Source organism: Balearica regulorum, chromosome 12 (genome assembly GCF_011004875.1).
Source record: "Balearica regulorum gibbericeps isolate bBalReg1 chromosome 12, bBalReg1.pri, whole genome shotgun sequence".
NCBI lineage: Eukaryota > Metazoa > Chordata > Aves > Gruiformes > Gruidae > Balearica > Balearica regulorum.
In genome coordinates, this window is record NC_046195.1 from 10,635,428 (window position 1) to 10,651,687 (window position 16,260).

At 41.9% G+C, this 16,260-nt stretch overlaps 1 protein-coding gene across 1 annotated transcript in view; it reads right to left on the reverse strand.

Annotated features, from left to right (window-relative positions):
- TNFAIP8L3 (TNF alpha induced protein 8 like 3) overlaps positions 1-11,016 on the reverse strand; it is a 49,070-nt gene extending 38,054 nt beyond the window's left edge. Inside the window, 2 exon segments of the mRNA XM_075764688.1 lie at positions 10,674-10,730; positions 10,733-11,016. Coding sequence (XP_075620803.1) covers positions 10,674-10,730; positions 10,733-10,907 — 232 coding nt within the window. The 5' untranslated portion in view covers positions 10,908-11,016.
- Positions 11,017-16,260: the final 5,244 nt, after the last annotated feature.

Here is a 16,260-nt window from a genome sequence, read left to right on the forward strand (position 1 = left end):
AATACGAGCATGTCACTCCTGTGGTGCACCATGCAAACAGGGAAAGGCTGCAGAGCTGTGCTCTCCCTGTCTCTCTCCCTATCTGCTGGGCAGGACCACAGGTCCTCTTGTGTTCTGGCAGATAGCACACAAGATTGTTGCTGACTGAGGATAAATGAGGTGGGTCTGGCATTTAGAGGTAGTGATCCAGAGAGATGCCGTGGTGGAAAATGGGAACTCTGTTTCTAGCCGCCCTGGTGATGGAAGATGAAACCTAGGTGTTGGGGTGGCTGCTGGCCCAGCAAAGGGTGGATTCAGCTCTGACTTGAGTTTGATTCAGCTCAGCCAGGTCAGTGCTGGAGTGTGAAAGGTGGATGCAGGCATTGTGTTGGTGTTCTGGTGAACCTGCACCCTCTTGGCAATTCCCCTGCTTCAAGTCCTTTCCCTAAAGCATCCCTTGGTGTATTTCTGTGCTCTCATTCTTGTCTCATTGGCAGAAGAACATCGCAAGAGACATTCTTGTCCTATGTGAAGAAGAGTTTAGTTTCTAGAAGCATCTCACCTTCAATGCCTCTTCACAGCTGTTTAAAGCTCTGCTCGCTTTACAGAGGTTGTGTCTAGGAATCCTCTTACAATATATTTTAATTTAAAATTATGAGAATTTTTAAGAAAACATTGGTAAACTTGTGGCAGTGATCTGTATGCCACGGTTCATTGTGATACTTTGCAAAAGGGCTAGGCCCTATTTTCCTTTATTCCTTATAATTAAGCTGTGTCACTAGAAAGCAGTGTCCTGCTCTGACCTCATTTGATCAGTGACAGTCACAGGCTGCTGTGTCTGGAGAGAAATGCAATTCTCCCCTGGAGCTGCTATTCAAGCCCAATGATTTTATCTTATGGGGGTGAGGATCTACTGTTTATCCAAGTAGATGTTTGTTCAGGAATGCATTCTGGAAACAACAGGGAGGCTCTTGTTATCTGTGGAGATGCTATTATGTTCTCACTTTCTGGCAAATATTGCATCTACCTGCTTCGGTATTTCAAAATCAAATTAACTTTCCTGTTCTCAACATGCTTTACCAATCAAGATGACACCAATCTCATTTGCAAGCCCACTGTCTGTATTTGTTCACCAGAGGAGGCAGGTTTGTTCCTCTGGCGAGGCAAGTCTGTTTCTAATACCTCTAATCATAAAGACAAGACAACATCTTACTCCCATTGGCTTTCCCTCTCATGAAATAGAACTTGATAGCATTTACTCACTTTCATAGCAGTAGAAATCATAAACCCAAGCATATTTGAGAAGAAATGAGTTAATTCTTCCAGGATTGATCTGATTCTTCTTGAGGCTTGCAAAAGAATATCATATTGGCCATGGCACAGGGGAAATGAGAAGATCAGTTACATGCTAGAAAGATGTAGGTATCTGGAGAAGGAACAAATTGTTAGCGTAAAAGTGAGGATGGGTAGAAAGAGAAAGAACTGAAAAAGATTCTAGAGGTTAGAAGATAGAGAATATAGCCAAAATCTTGGTATCTGCATTCCTGCAAGGGACTTGGCCTCTTCGGTAGCACGTGGCAGTCAAAGGGAGGGTGCAGGGGGGGCTTTTGACCTTCCTTGCCTTCTGCACGTGCCAGGCCTTTTTTCAAAGCATGAGGCATTTCTGCTTGCCCTCCTAGGGTGCAGTTCCACTCACTGTTCTTGATGTAGTCAAAACATCCATTTTTACCAGCACAAGGTGTTGCATGTAGCAGCACAACATTGACAGTGGCTATTTTCTGGCTTCTCATAACTATGCTTTGAAACACCTAGCAGTGAGTAAAATCAGCACAACTTTCTCTTGAACTTGTTGAAGTGAATGGTACCAACTAGTTAAAAAGAAGCCTAGTTCGCAGTCTGGAAATCAGCCTCAAAACTATAGGAGATACTTTGGTCTGGAGGATGAACGGATACCAGCTGATTAACAACTAAGTATTGGGACTGCTCTAAGCCCTCAGGCATCTGATTTAATCCAAATTTTAAAGTTAAATCATGGAATTATGGAGTACACTGGTATTCATCTGTCCTTAAGATGATTTGTTCTTGGCTTTCCATCAATTCTGTGTGACTTCTGTAAGGGGAAGTGATTTGTGGAGAAATGCCAGTGGTGACTGTTTTGGATGAATATACTGGTCTGGAGTATTTTTGGGGTGGGTTTTTTGTGTGTGTGCTTGTGTGTTGGTTTGGGGTTTTTTTTTGAGAGGGACAGGGCACAAGGCAAGAGTGACATCTCAGCCATATCTGCCCCAAGGAGATACAGAAATATACTCTTAAAAACAAATACAGGCAAGAGATAAACCAGAGAGACCTCATAGCTGAGGACAGGCTAAGCATATACAATAGAGATGAGGTTTAATCACTGAACAAAAACTTCGTCTTTTAGTTATATACAGCCTGGTATATTTAAAGGGCACCAGTTAGTCAAAGTTGGTAAGAATGGGGCAAACTGGCACTCTGCGAAGCTTGTGGAAGTGGTCTCTATGTATACTTAGGCTTGACCTTTTCATCCCATTCTTAAATCTGTTATCCAAGTCACTATTTTTTCCTCACTGATTCTTTATTATATTCTAAGAAATCCTGGACTGATTATTTTTGCATCTACTACTAAACATTTCTCCTAACAGTGGAGATCATTAATGAAATAATGTATCAAAATAATGATGAGTATCAAAATAATGAGACACCAATTATAACTTACTTTGAAGTGAACATGAAGGTTGCTCTTGATACCTTTAACATACTTCCTTCTGACTTCTGGGAGTGAAGGCAAAATGATACACACACAAAGTTAAAATTAAATGCAAGTAAACAAAACCCACAGACATTCACCTGGCATAACACTATATGGCACAGAGGCTTTGTTAGAAAAATCATCTGAAAGATGGTGATCTTAATTAAAAAATAACAACAAACCAGAACTAAAAAAACCCCTCACTTTGAAAAGTGTCAAGAAACTTGCATTTCTTTGATCTGCATCTGTGAGTGATTTGATCATGTAAACTATGTGCTCTAAAAGTAAATGGAAAACTATTTGGAAAGGAAACAGTGACACAATAATAGTGTTAGCATGTTTCTTTAAAGAGAAAGAGAGAAAATTTAGTTTTTCCTGTAACACAAGCTGTTTGGATAAACAAAGTTAATGCCGGAAGTGAGATGCTCATTGGTGGTAGTGTGGTATTCTGCTAATTTTCACTACTTGTGTTTCAAAAGATTACCTTTCATACTAAATGAGCACCAGTAAGACCAAATGGAATGTCTTTCTGGTGAAGTGGTGGTGGTTTTTAATATCATAGACAGAAATAGTATTCCTGCTTTATTTTTTGTTGTTACATCATATTAGCCAAAACCTGTATCTGTACGGACAGACTGGTGTCTCTGTTCCTCTGTAGGAAGGCTAGACAGAACCAACTGATAAAACTACTTAAACCAGAATCCCTACCAAGGAGGGATTAGTGACCACTGGAAAGAGAGCAGAAGTCCCTTTGCTATCTTCTCAGCTGTTTTCATTAAAGATGTTTGCATTAAAGATCAGAAAAATCACTGGCTACCAGCTAGTGTCTGAACTCAACTTGGCTTTTCAAGAAGTTAAGTATTGGGTATAAAGTCATAATAATTGCAACACATTAGTCTCAATTTCCCATGAGTCTCCTTCAGTTAGACTTGTCAGCCCATAAGATCCCCTCCCATAATCTAACTGGCAGCGAGATTTCTGCAGACAAACAGCAAATAACATGCTTTTAACTGGGCAAGGCTCCAAACCCAGGTCTTGGCCTGAGGCAGCTGCCCTGAGAGAGGTCCACAAGCAGTCCAACAGCCTGGACAGCTGTGAGCAGTGCACCAGATGTCACAGTAATAGTGAAGAATCTCTGCACCCTGCTCTGGCTGCAGTGTCTATGTCTGTAAATAAACTGAGATGGAACCTGTTGTACATGCATTGTATTGCCATCTGGATGCAAGCTGAATTCTTTCCCACACTCCAAATGTTGTTTAATTCATACTGGCCACTGTTACCCTCTGTCTCATGCCAGGACATTTTGTGGGAGGCTATCTGGCATGGGTTGAAACAGTGCCAGGAAGTATATTAATAGATAAACAGTTTAGAGGATTGTGTACCACTGCTTGGGCCAGCACCCAGGTCCTGCTTAGCTTACTGGAAAAGATAGTGAGCGCTCTTAGAAAGTTATAGGGTTCTACTTTCTCTTGTCACCCCAAGGCTGATGCGGTGGGTAAAATGCAAATACAAAAGGCTTCTCAGGCAGGCCAGGTCTTCTGGAGCTCTTTCTCATCTATCTAGCCTGCTGTTTTCCTTTTTTACCTTGGGTTTCTAGACTTGTTCTTCCATTACCAGCAAAATCAGGTGACGTACTATTCCTACCATGACTTCTTAGTCTTTGGCGTAGATGAAAATAAAGGATAAAAGATTTATTTCTTCAAATGGCAAGTGTGAAGTTTTTGAGGAGATGTGCTCATTGCCTCATAAAGGTCATCAGCTATTGCCAAAATATCACATCAAATGGAACCCACTCTCATCCCAGGCCTTTATTTGATGATTGCTGTGTGGCAGGATATTGCTTCATGTTCCTATCTACGAACTTCATCCGGTATCATAAATTCCTGCACCAAGGCTTGTCCATATCCACGTATTAGGAAATGTAGAGGTTTTCTGTTTGCTGACTACTAGCAGAATTGTAATTTCAGGTGGGAACAGCTCAGTCTGAGGCTATGGAGAGCCCCTTGCAACCATCACTCACATAAGCATAAAATCAACCTCCTCTCACCTGGCAGAGTTGTGGCTGACTTCTGCATGCTATTTGTGTGTCTGGGTGGCACTAACATACCCTGTCCTGAAAGAGAGTAGTTCTGATCAAAAAATATAAAATACTTATGTACTAAAATAGCAGGCATATGAAGGATGTTGTGTTATTGCTACCTGGAAGTCAGATTCTGCTTTCCCTGTGATAACAAGTCCTGAGGCCACACGTTTTCATGCCATCCCCTCAAAAGTAGAAAGAAACTATCAAAGCTGCTGAAAAGACTGTTACCTCATACACTGTCAGCTATTGTTGCTTAGCAGTCTCATCTGCAGCTGCTGCTATTGCACAAGCAGGTGAGCTTGGGCTTCAATCCAGTGCTTCATGAAGTTCATATTTCTACTTGATTTTAAAAACCAGAAGCCTGAACAAGTTGACCTGTTCAACTGTCTCTTCTGCTTGTCCAAGTTTGTGTAGCCAACTTGACAAAAGTGGGATTATTTACAGTCTTTACTGTCATCACAGCATGATTGTATTTTTTTGCCTTTCAAAGTTTTTACCTTTTTTTTTTTCAGTTGGACAAGGCGCCCAATCTGACAGCCACTATGCTAAAGAGGGGTCTGTATGTGAATCAGCAGCCCAGGTGTTTCCTGGAGGGAATCATAAAGAGATTAAAAAAAAAAATAAATCCACCCAACCATGCTCTTGGCTCACATGCCTGCCCTAGCTGCGGCTCTTACAGGCAGTGGCTGCCTGCTCATCCTGAAGTGTCTCTTGCCCACTCGGTCTTGGCAGAGGAACTTGGACATGTGCTTGCCTCAGCTTGCGGTGTGATCCAAAAAGCTCTGTAAGAGTTTGAAGCGTGGGTTCCCATGACATGCTAGTTTGTGTCTGTCATCTCTCTGTCTCTTTCAACTAGTTTTGTTTTTCCTTTGTTTTCTAGCAGAAGGGAAGGGGGGGGGGCTCTTTATTAGACAGGTGCTAGAAAGCCCTTCATTACAGAAGCATCCAGCAGAGTCTGTAACTTTCACTCAAAATAGTTTTGTGGGGTGTTTTTCTAGCTTCCATACTTATAACTTCCTGTTATCAACCACTTCTGCTGGCATGTCTAAAGTCCAATAAGTATTATTGCATATCTGACGTGGACCTTTTTATGCTTTGTTAAATCAAAACCCTCTTTGAACAAACACACAATTATTCTCTGGGGTAAAGTATAGCTTTTGTCATGATAAACATTGTTCAAATAACCAGTGTGATTACTGCAAAAAGTTATAAAATGCCTACTTGCAGTTTATATCACATAAGCATATTACTGATGCCTCAAATAATTGGGTTAAATATCTTACAGTACATTCTAATTCATTTTATATTTACAAGAATATATTAGCTCTTGAATGGCATTTAACTCTGTAAAACAGTGATTAAAATATGTAACAGGCTTAAAAGATTAATATCACAAAAGTACAGGCAGTTCATGTAGCATAACAAATAATCTGCAGAAAAAATTATTTGCTAAGCATTGCAAATCAAATAATATTACAGCTCCAGGAAATATTATTCATGTCTGTCAGGGTTGTTTTACAACAGTGAATAATGTTGTAAAAAAAACCCTTGTTGTTTTTTATTAAGAATATATTTATTGTCTAAAGTTCAGATAACCCATCAAATAATTTTAAATGCATTAATATTTTTATGCTAGGAGTTGCAGGGTACTATTGAAGACAATAATAACTCCCACTGCCTTTATGGATGCAAGCCTGGTGATAAGGTTGTCTTAATCTTATTCTCTCTGGCATCAAAGTTGTAGGCTCAACAGTGTTAATGGTTCAAAAAAAAAAAAAAAAACAAAAAACAAACAAAAAAACCCAAACCAAAACCATCCTGTCATCAGTTTAGAGCTCTACTTAAGAGTGCAAGCTGTTCTTTTTCCTAGGCCAAATGTATTTTGACTTCAGTGGGAGGAAAGCCAGAGAAGGGACCAGCAACAGTTTATTCTCCAGGATATGTTAAACTTCATTAAAATAGTCTGTATTGTTTCAAAGACCATACAGGCAATTTAGCCTCTAGTTATCATATGCTAATAGTGTAACATAATAGTTCCACTAAAATAAACACGGAAGCCTATGTTCTGACTCAGTAGCTTGTAGAAGGGCTTGAATCAATATTGCATAAAAGCTCTATGGCCAAATTCCTGCTGAGGAACCTAGGACAAGGCACGCCAAATGAAGGTCTACCGCCTTCTTTCTCTTGCATGCAGAGTCTCTAAATCCACTGCAAAATGATTGCTGTTGGAGATGACCTGGATTTTTGTGAAATCTTACTCTGAAAGATGGCACAGAGGATCATGCTTTCATGTGGTAGGCTGCCTAGGAAAGAGCTGGGAAAAAGTAGTTTCTTGCTCTACTGAAGAATTTTTTAAAAAAACAACCTCTCAATAGTTGGACATTAAAAAAAAAAAATGAGAACAATGTTCTATTTTAAGATTACCTGTTCAGTTCTCAAAAGCTTATCTGTAGCACAGGAAAAGAAATAGGATTAGTTGCATGTACAATAAAACTCAAGAAATGTCACTGAGGGTAGCGCTAGTAAGCATGTAACTTGTTCCTTTTGCATTGATATATAATTTTTTTTCAAAATCATGAAGACCTGTTTAATGCTCTCAATAGGGGTATATCTCATGAGTAACTTTGCGGGGGGCGGGGGGGAACCAAAACCAACAACTTCTTGACACTATAGACAACTCAAATGTGAAGCAGTAATGGATGGGTGTGAGGAGGCTGGTGGAAGCCAAGGCTGTGGAGCTGGATATTCTCGTGTACAGAGGTGTGGTGCTTTTTCTTGTTGGTTTTTGGATTTTTTTTAAAGTATGCTAACATCTTACACTACTTGCATATAAGGGGCTTTTTTTTTTTTTTTTTTTTGCACCAAAGAAATATGAAGACGCTATCATGACAACACATTCAGAATAAATACAGAAAAAATATTTCTGCCTCCTTGGAGACTCAGCTTTAAGTGGGCTATTAAAGGAAACGAGGCTTCTGGTATCTCGGAGTAAGACTCCAGCTGGCTCTCGGAAGCCAAGTGTGTGTGCCAGGTGGTGGGGGCATACGAGGTAGCCTCCTGTCCTGTGCATGCCCCTGTGATTCCCAGGAATGGCATGGGTGCTGTTCCATCGGGACAGAGCAAAAGGCTGAGTAAGTATTGCGGGAGTAGTACAAACCCTTGAACGGGATGTGTTTTTAAAAATCTGTATTGCATTAGCATCATGGAGCCCTAGTGATAAAGTAAACTGTATCATGCTGGGCTTGAGCAATTGGACAATGTAAGAGGGCAATGGCTACAAGGAGTTTTAACAGTGTAAGCTGAAGTCGCTGCTTTACAAACTTGTAAGTGCGAAGACTGGTAATGAAAAGAGTAAGCTTAAACGTTCAGGTTGGTGTCACTTTCAATACACAATCCCAGCTGTTGTAAATTCAGTGGCCAAAGTCAGACATTTTCTAGGACTTCATCCCAAATGCTCCTCCGAGGCATGCTGCTTGCCCTATGAACTGCAGGCAGAATGCCCCTGGTCCCTGGGATCTGTGTGGTGTGGCACCTACCTGAGCAAGGTGATGACTGAATCCCACACTATAACCCCTCAGCTTCTGTGCCCGCACCAGTGACTGACAGCGTGACTACTGAACACCCACGTACAGAGAGATACTGCACTGTACATATGGCAGAGTACAGAAAAAAGACCAAATGAAATCTAGCAAAAATGTATGTTTTGGAATAGGGTGGGGGATACAAACAGCAAGTAATTCTCTAGTGCAGAAAAGATGACTGCAACTGGTTAAGACAAAACCACCAAGTTTTTACTCTATTCCAAGTTTATTCTACTGCATAGGCATCTGCCACATATGGTCAAAATACCAGATTTTTCTTCTCTCAGATAGTACAAAGAAGGAATAGAGGAGAAGAGAATGATGAACATCAACTCTTGGCAGCTAGCAAGCGATGACATAAAAAGCACTTATGGCAATCTCTTAGTTATTTTTAATTTCTTTAAAAGAAAATCCTATTCAGAACAGGAGTAAGTTGTTGGCAGGAGCTATATTACATTAATTTGTCTATAAAGGTAATGTTTGTAACTTGTGCTTCATGCACTGCTCTGAATATTTGGATGAAAAAGTATAGTTGTGGATGGTCTTCGTTAGTAAGTTCAGCCTAATGGAGCTTTAAGAATATAAAGATCTGTATGACCTGTTGCTAGTCTTATTTCATTCTCTAGATCTCAAGTAAGAAAATACAAAGCAACATATCAAGAGTAAACCCCCCTAATATTAAAAACTTAATTGGATTTAAGACTATGTTATAAAATCCTGGTCTGCTGGGAGACAACTCCTATTTATCTTATGCCCTCCTACTACTGTTCATCACTGCTGTATTAATAGGACAGTTAAAATATTTCACAAAATATCTGGCGTTTCTTTCATGTTGTCATTAAAATACGTTGGTGTCGAAACATTTCTTTTTGGGGGTGTGTGGGTTGTCTGCTGGGATAAAGGACATGTCTAAATTGGACAGGTCATGGTGAAAAAGATTTTTCTCGAAGATCTCATAACATGGTAACTTTCTATCTGGGTTTATTATGAGCACTAGGACAATTTCAGACATCATTCCAATTGTGCTTACTTGTGTCTGATGCTGGTTAAATGGCTTCAGAGAAGGTGCCTGTGACTTGCACCACAGGAAGTTGGAGGTCAAACAGGTCCCCTCCGCTCCTAGTGTCAGTAATCGCGCAGTGTCCGTCACGTGCTAGCTGTGTGTGTGACACCACTGCAGCCTGCGCTGCTGATGGCAGGGTACCACCACCGCCGGCTGAAGATGAGTTAGTAACCCAGAGATGCGCATGGGGAAGAGGGTGGCCTTGACCTGAGGGCAGTTCTCTGCGGACCGACACTGGGATGCGTGCTGTGCTGGTAGAGCAAACCTACCCTCAAGTATGCTGGATTTTGTGCAAGTTTATTGTCCCTGTTTACTATTTGTGCAGGACAGCCTTTGATTACGGCACATCAGGGATGGTTTGTTTTGCGTAGGACACAGGAATGCAGAGACTTGGAAATGGCAGGAGAGTGTTTTACTTTTTTTTCTTCTGTGTCATCTAAGAACTATGCAAGCAGCTAGACAGCAGCATTTTAATGTTTTTTGGTGACAAGTTAGGACTTGAAAACAAAAGCCTAGCAGCCCAAGGGCCCTGCATGCTGGCCTCTGAGGGGAGTCTCCCCTTCTGCACATGGGCTAACTGCTGTGGTCCTGGAGTGATAGCAAAATAATTTTGCAGCCTCTGGATATATAAAGCACGATGCCTCAGATTGACGCCGACGCTGCTAATGTAACCGGCTGTCACGTCATGGCTGAGCACAACTGTTTCGGTCAGCTCTCTCCCCTACCTCGGGCAGCCGGCTGGCCGGAGCGGAGCCAGCGGCCGGGCTGCACCCCTCTTGCTCCCGCGAGGTGTGTCTGCCCGAGCAGCCGCCGGAGGAGCCGGTTGCCTCTCGCACCGCCGGCGGGGCGGTTGGCCGGGGCTCGCGCGGGGCGGTTGGCCGGGGCTCGCGCGGGGCGGTTGGCCGGGGCTCGCGCGGGGCGGTTGGCCGGGGCTCGCGCGGGGCGGTTGGCCGGGGCTCGCGCGGGGCGGTTGGCCGGGGCTCGCGCGGGGCGGTTGGCCGGGGCTCGCGCGGGGCGGTTGGGAACCGCTCGCCACCCGCGAGACCGCGACGCGCTCTCCTCAGCGCCGACCCTCGCAGGCTGCCCTGCCCTGGAGCCGCCGTGGAGGGGGAGACCCCTTCCTTCTCGCAGTTGCCCCTAGCCCCCTCGCTCGTGGGGCTAGGCGGCACCGGTCCGTCAGGCAGCAACCCCCCTTACCTGCGGGTGAGACCAGCTCGCCTTCGCTGAGCTCCCCGGAGTCCGAGTCCATGCTGCAGGTACTGGCGCGGGAGAGGGTCCGAGGGGCAGCTCGGGGGGCGCAGCGTGCGGCTGGCCGCCGCTGGCAGGAGGAGTGCCCGGAGCCGGGGAGCGGGAGACAGGAGCGAGCAGCCAGCAGAGCCTGCTGCCTCCTCCTCTGCTCCTAGTCTGGGCGCTGGGTCCGCGCCACCACATACAGCCACCTCGCTTAGTGCCATTGGCTGCAAAGGAGGAGCGGAGACGGGCGGGCTCCGGCGAGGGGAGGAGGGAGCGGGGGCGCGGCGGAGGAACGGTTTCTTCCCTGAGCCTGTTACACAAGTTCGTCTCGCAGCCGGCTGCATCTCCCCAGCCTCCTTGGTTTGGCTGCGGCCTCTGGCTGGATGCTGCTGTGGGAAATGGGTCTGCGGGGCTGCCCGGCGGTGGCTGGGGTGGTGGCCGGAGAGCGGTGGCCTCCCCGCTCCGCGGAGGGCTCGAGGCTGCTCCTGAGGCAGAACTTAAGAGTACAAAAAGGGCTGAAATAAGTCCTTTATACTGGCTGCCGTCGTGTCTCCTGTTTACTTCGCCTTTTCCTTCTCTTGCAGGCATCTCCCTGACCTTCAGTCATCACATTGTGTCTTTTCACTAGCTGTTTCTCCTTTATGATCAATTTTCTCAAAAATTAGTCATTAGAGTAGTGCGGGCCAACGGGGAAGCATCAGTTCCTATTGGATATTAGTGCCCAGAAGATTATTGGAGGAGTGAATTTTGCTGATGCTTGTTTGCATGTTAGTCGATGGCTCAGGGAGACAGTGCACTATTTGGTAAATGGAGAAGATTTTGAACTCTGAGTCTGAAAACTTTATCACTTGAACACTGCAGACTTTTGCCTGTGTCCCTGGGCTACTACAGTCCTGAGCCATCCCTTAATTCTGATAGTTGAGGCCACCTGCTCACCTCTAGGTTAGGTAGATCTTTCTTTCCCTTTGCTTTTACTCCTTTCTACTTTTTCTTGCTGTTACAGGCCAGAGATCACTTTAATTCTAGCACAAAAATCCCCGGAAAGTTGTAGCAAAAATACTTTTCTAACTGGGAACCAAATGCCACCGTAAACCAGACTTCACAGATCTGTCTGATCCTTAGATATGTCGCATCCTAAGAGCCAGCCAGTGCCTCGAACTGATTACTGCAATCTCTAGCCAGACACTTATGCCTGTAGCTGTAGACCAAAGATATCTTTCTTTACTCTGTAACTCTCTCCCCCAAAGCCATGCAGATCCTCATATTGCTGGAGAAAGCAATGCCTGGACATTGCTTTGAAGATGCATACATGAAGTTACCTATTGTCAGTCAGACTATGCCAAACACTCTTGACAAATATGAAGACGTTCTCTGTTAGTGTATACAATGACACTAAAAAAAGAAGTGTGTATATATAAAAAGGATTCTTTTGAAACTTAAAAGGCCCTGTCAAGATCTTTCCGGTGATGGCTTATCCCGTACAATGCGGAGTGTAAGAACTATGATAGTAGGAATGAAGCCAGAGTTTGCCTTATGTTGTAGGGCGAATCCTACCATGCTCCCCTGCCTTCAAATCAGGTTGAGCCTGAAGAGATAGAATACCTCAAGCTTTCTGGCCCTGGGAATACACACATTGATATGCTGAATTTGGACAAAATTCTTCAACCTCTGCAGTGAAAAGTTAGGTGTTAAGTAATTTGGCATGTTGCTGTCATAATCTGGGCCTGTACCATTAAGACACTTTTGGTTTTTACTCTATGAAAACAAATTCAGACTTTTGTTTGTAATTGCTTTCATTAAATTTAATGATATTCCAAATACTGCAGATTAAACCCCATAAATTAGTACCATATAAGGAAAAAACCTAAATATAAGTTAATATTCAATTGTAAGGAGCTAATGCAAAATCCAAATGTATGTACGCACATTGCACAGACTGACAGAAGACCTGTTGAATCTACAAGCATGATATAAACAACAGAAAATTGCTGAGATTAAGTCACAAAAGATAATCCCTGATGCCACACCAGCTACAGAATCTGAGAGCTGGAAAGAGTTTAGTCTTTCTGTTTTGATTTGTTTGCTTGTTACCAGCACAAATGCTAGTTAAAAACCCCTCCCCAATAAGACTATAGCAGTTTGTCTGATAGTTAATTGCACTCAAACCTACTCTTCCTAATTTTCTGCACTATCTTTAATTGCTTGAAACTCTAAGGGTAATTTCTAACCTGGACAAATTCTAACTTTGTAATGACAATCATGGCAATTAGGTTAGCAAAAACCAAACTTTTTTTTTGCAGGGATGTGTGTATGGTGGAACCCTTCCTGTTCCCCCAGCAGTGAAGGGGCTGCCTGGTACAGTGTAATGAATGTAATGAACTGATACAATGCAGCTGGGCACATGCTTCCAAGGCAGTCTAGGCACTGGCCTTATCATATTTTCAGTGTGGGCTTTTTTTTTCCTGAGTACATAACCTATACTATAATTGCAATTAAATATTAAACTTTGACTAGTCACGCTTCTCTACCACTGATCACAGTTAATTTGGTAAAATGATAGATTATTTTTCGTGATCCTCTGAAAGACAAAAGTATTGGCATGAGTAGTTAAAAATGAATCCCACTTTTAATTCTTGTCAGGTTTTTTTATCCTTCTATAACCACAATAATGTTATGATGGAAATGGTGTAACTTAATCAATATTGTATTGCATCAGACTTGTGATATGTATATATAGGGCATTCTCATTACTATGCTGTAATTACTTTATATTCCACAGTAAATGCTGTTTCAAGATTACTTTCCCTCTTTATTGCTGCTAACTGTAAAGCAGTTATTAAAGTTTTCAGCTGTAACAGAATGAGCGTATTGTTTCATTTCAAAACATATGGTTAGAATTCAGTTTTTTCCTTCTTAATGTTCTCTGCCCAGCGGAGTCCAGCACTTGGTTTAACATGTGACCTGGAAAATTCCATATGCTTAGATCTCCAAACTTCATAGTTTCCACTTATTACAATACTGGTGCAGAGAAAAACACAAAAGGTTTATTAACAGCAATATATATACTAGCCAGACGCATATTAAACGAAACTCCACATGAAGAAAGTTGACATTTCATGACTTATGTTTTTGCATTTAATACAAATACTGCAATTAGATATTCATTGTTATAAGCTAAAGCTTTGTGACTGTTTCCGTTATTACTAGGGCAGATCTAAAGATTGTTGGGATATTTAGGAACTGGACCATTGTTTTTCTCAAGGCTCAGTTAATACATTTGCCTGCAAATCTCTACAAATATGACTTACTGATGAGCTGGTAACACAGCTGATTGGAACTGCCCTGTGTGTTGTGTGTATCCCCAGTCATGTGACGCTGTCTGTAGCAACTACATTACTGTATGGCTCCTCCATTCACATTTCTGCAGCATCAGGTCTTGATCTTCATTCCATATGGAACTTATCTGAAATCCTCCTTTGCCTCCTCATTGTATCTGAGTGCTGGAGATCTACCTGTGAGAGCTTTTAGGATTCATGCTTTTTCACTGTTCTATCTGCAAATCATGCTTGCATATTCACATAAATACAATTTTATAATATTCTAAGTACTTAAGTAGCCCAGCTACCCTAGCATCTATGTCTAGGTATATTTATTCTTACAGGACTATTGTGAAATAAGGATAATAGTATTTCTCCCTTTTAGGAGAGGGAAATGAGGTACTGAGAAGCTGTGATTTAAAGTCAAATGTGAAGCACAGACTCTCATCTGTATCTCTTGAGCTGTACCTGAACTGTTAGGTTATCAATTTCTGCCAAATAAGATTGGCAAGCTGCCTCTGTGCTTTGCTACTCAAGCTTTCCTCCTTCAAACTGAGCCTTAAAGCCTATCCCAAGCAGCAGACTCTCTTTTTTTTTCCATTATTAAATCTAACAGAACCCACTCTGCACTACCAAGTTGGTGTGTGGCTTAGACTGTAAAGACATGTGGGTAGGATTACATCATCTTTTTGTTCTAAATGTAAAAGTGTAAGATGATATTTTTCCTCACAAATATTTTTAAACATAATTTAAATAAGTTCTACCCTCGGATGTACTAATATTATTGCCTAATATTTTTCTTCACAATTTATGATATTATATATTTTTATATTCAAGTGCCATTGTTACTGAATGTATTAAACAGAGAAGCATCTCCCATAGGCTGATATGTACATCATGAAATGTACTGTAGCAGATTTTAGACTTTTTCCAATTTCTTCCTGGTATCAATTTTCTTCATGAAATACATGTACGTAACTATCTGCACCATTATGGGCAAAATGTGAATAACCAGTATCAAGGATCAGTAGATTCTGTGTCAGTAACTTTGTGCCAGGAACTTAGATATTTACTGATGTTTGGAAGCTGGTCATCAGGCATATACGTATTTTGCATGCATTTTTAATACATTTTAGTTGCAATAATGCCTCTACTGGTGGTCTGTGAACATTCCTCATATTTGAGTTAGAATTCAAACAATGAACGAGATGTTTGCACTACTTTATTTCTTACATGCCGGTAGATATTCAAAGGTATGGATTTTTGTAGTATCTAATTTAAGCAGTGCACGTGCATCCTATGTTGGGACCATAAGTATGGAAGAGTAGTATTTTCTGCTTCCCCCCCCCCCCCCCTTTTTTTTTTTTTGTTAAGAAATGTAGGGCATCTGTTCTGAATACCTACCATAGTTTAGACATATTTTTAGCCATTAGACTTGCTGAGTTGTGTTCTGTCTTTGTCTGGTGTTGACTCTTCTTAAAGAAGAGCTGAGGAAGCAGTTACAGACTGAGACTGTAGCCTGGTACTAGTGCTAGCCTATGCTGTGATGTTTTTGGAATATCAGATTTACAGGTAGGACTGAGATTTAGGTTCAGTCACCTTGAGGAGCCTTATAAAGTGCTCTTATGAGATTTTAATCCCAAATGAAATAGAATAGAAAAATGAAACAAGATAATATATGCTTGTGCAACTTACATCATGCTGAACTGCATTACTCTTGGTAGGTTATCAGAAAGGATAATTTTGTCAGAAATGATATTTGCACCTGCTTAAATAGGCTGGGATTGTGGGTTGACTAGCACAGGAAAAGTTTCATAACAGTAAGTAATTAGTCTGATCCAAATTCTAACTGCTCATGCTAAGAAAGGAAGAAGGAACAATAAATATCTTTTCCCTTGAGCTGATACAACACTGAACAAGGTTGAAAACTTTTAAAGGAGGAGCGGTCAAACTGGGGAGGCAAGCTTGCTAATATGTGTGCTTACAGACACAGGAAAACAGCACAGCCAGAGTAGTACCTGCTTTGTGTTTGTTTTTTTGTGGTTTTGTTCATATTGTCGTCCCCCTTCCCCCAAAAGCAGTATCTTATCCCATTTCCTCTTACCTTATAGAAACAAGACTCCTGTGATAACTGAATGGCATAAATGTTCATGTCCATTTTTTGGCCATGAGGATGATGTTACTTTTGCATTTATGTGGAGTAGGATTTTGCTTGTATAATAAGATTTGCTATA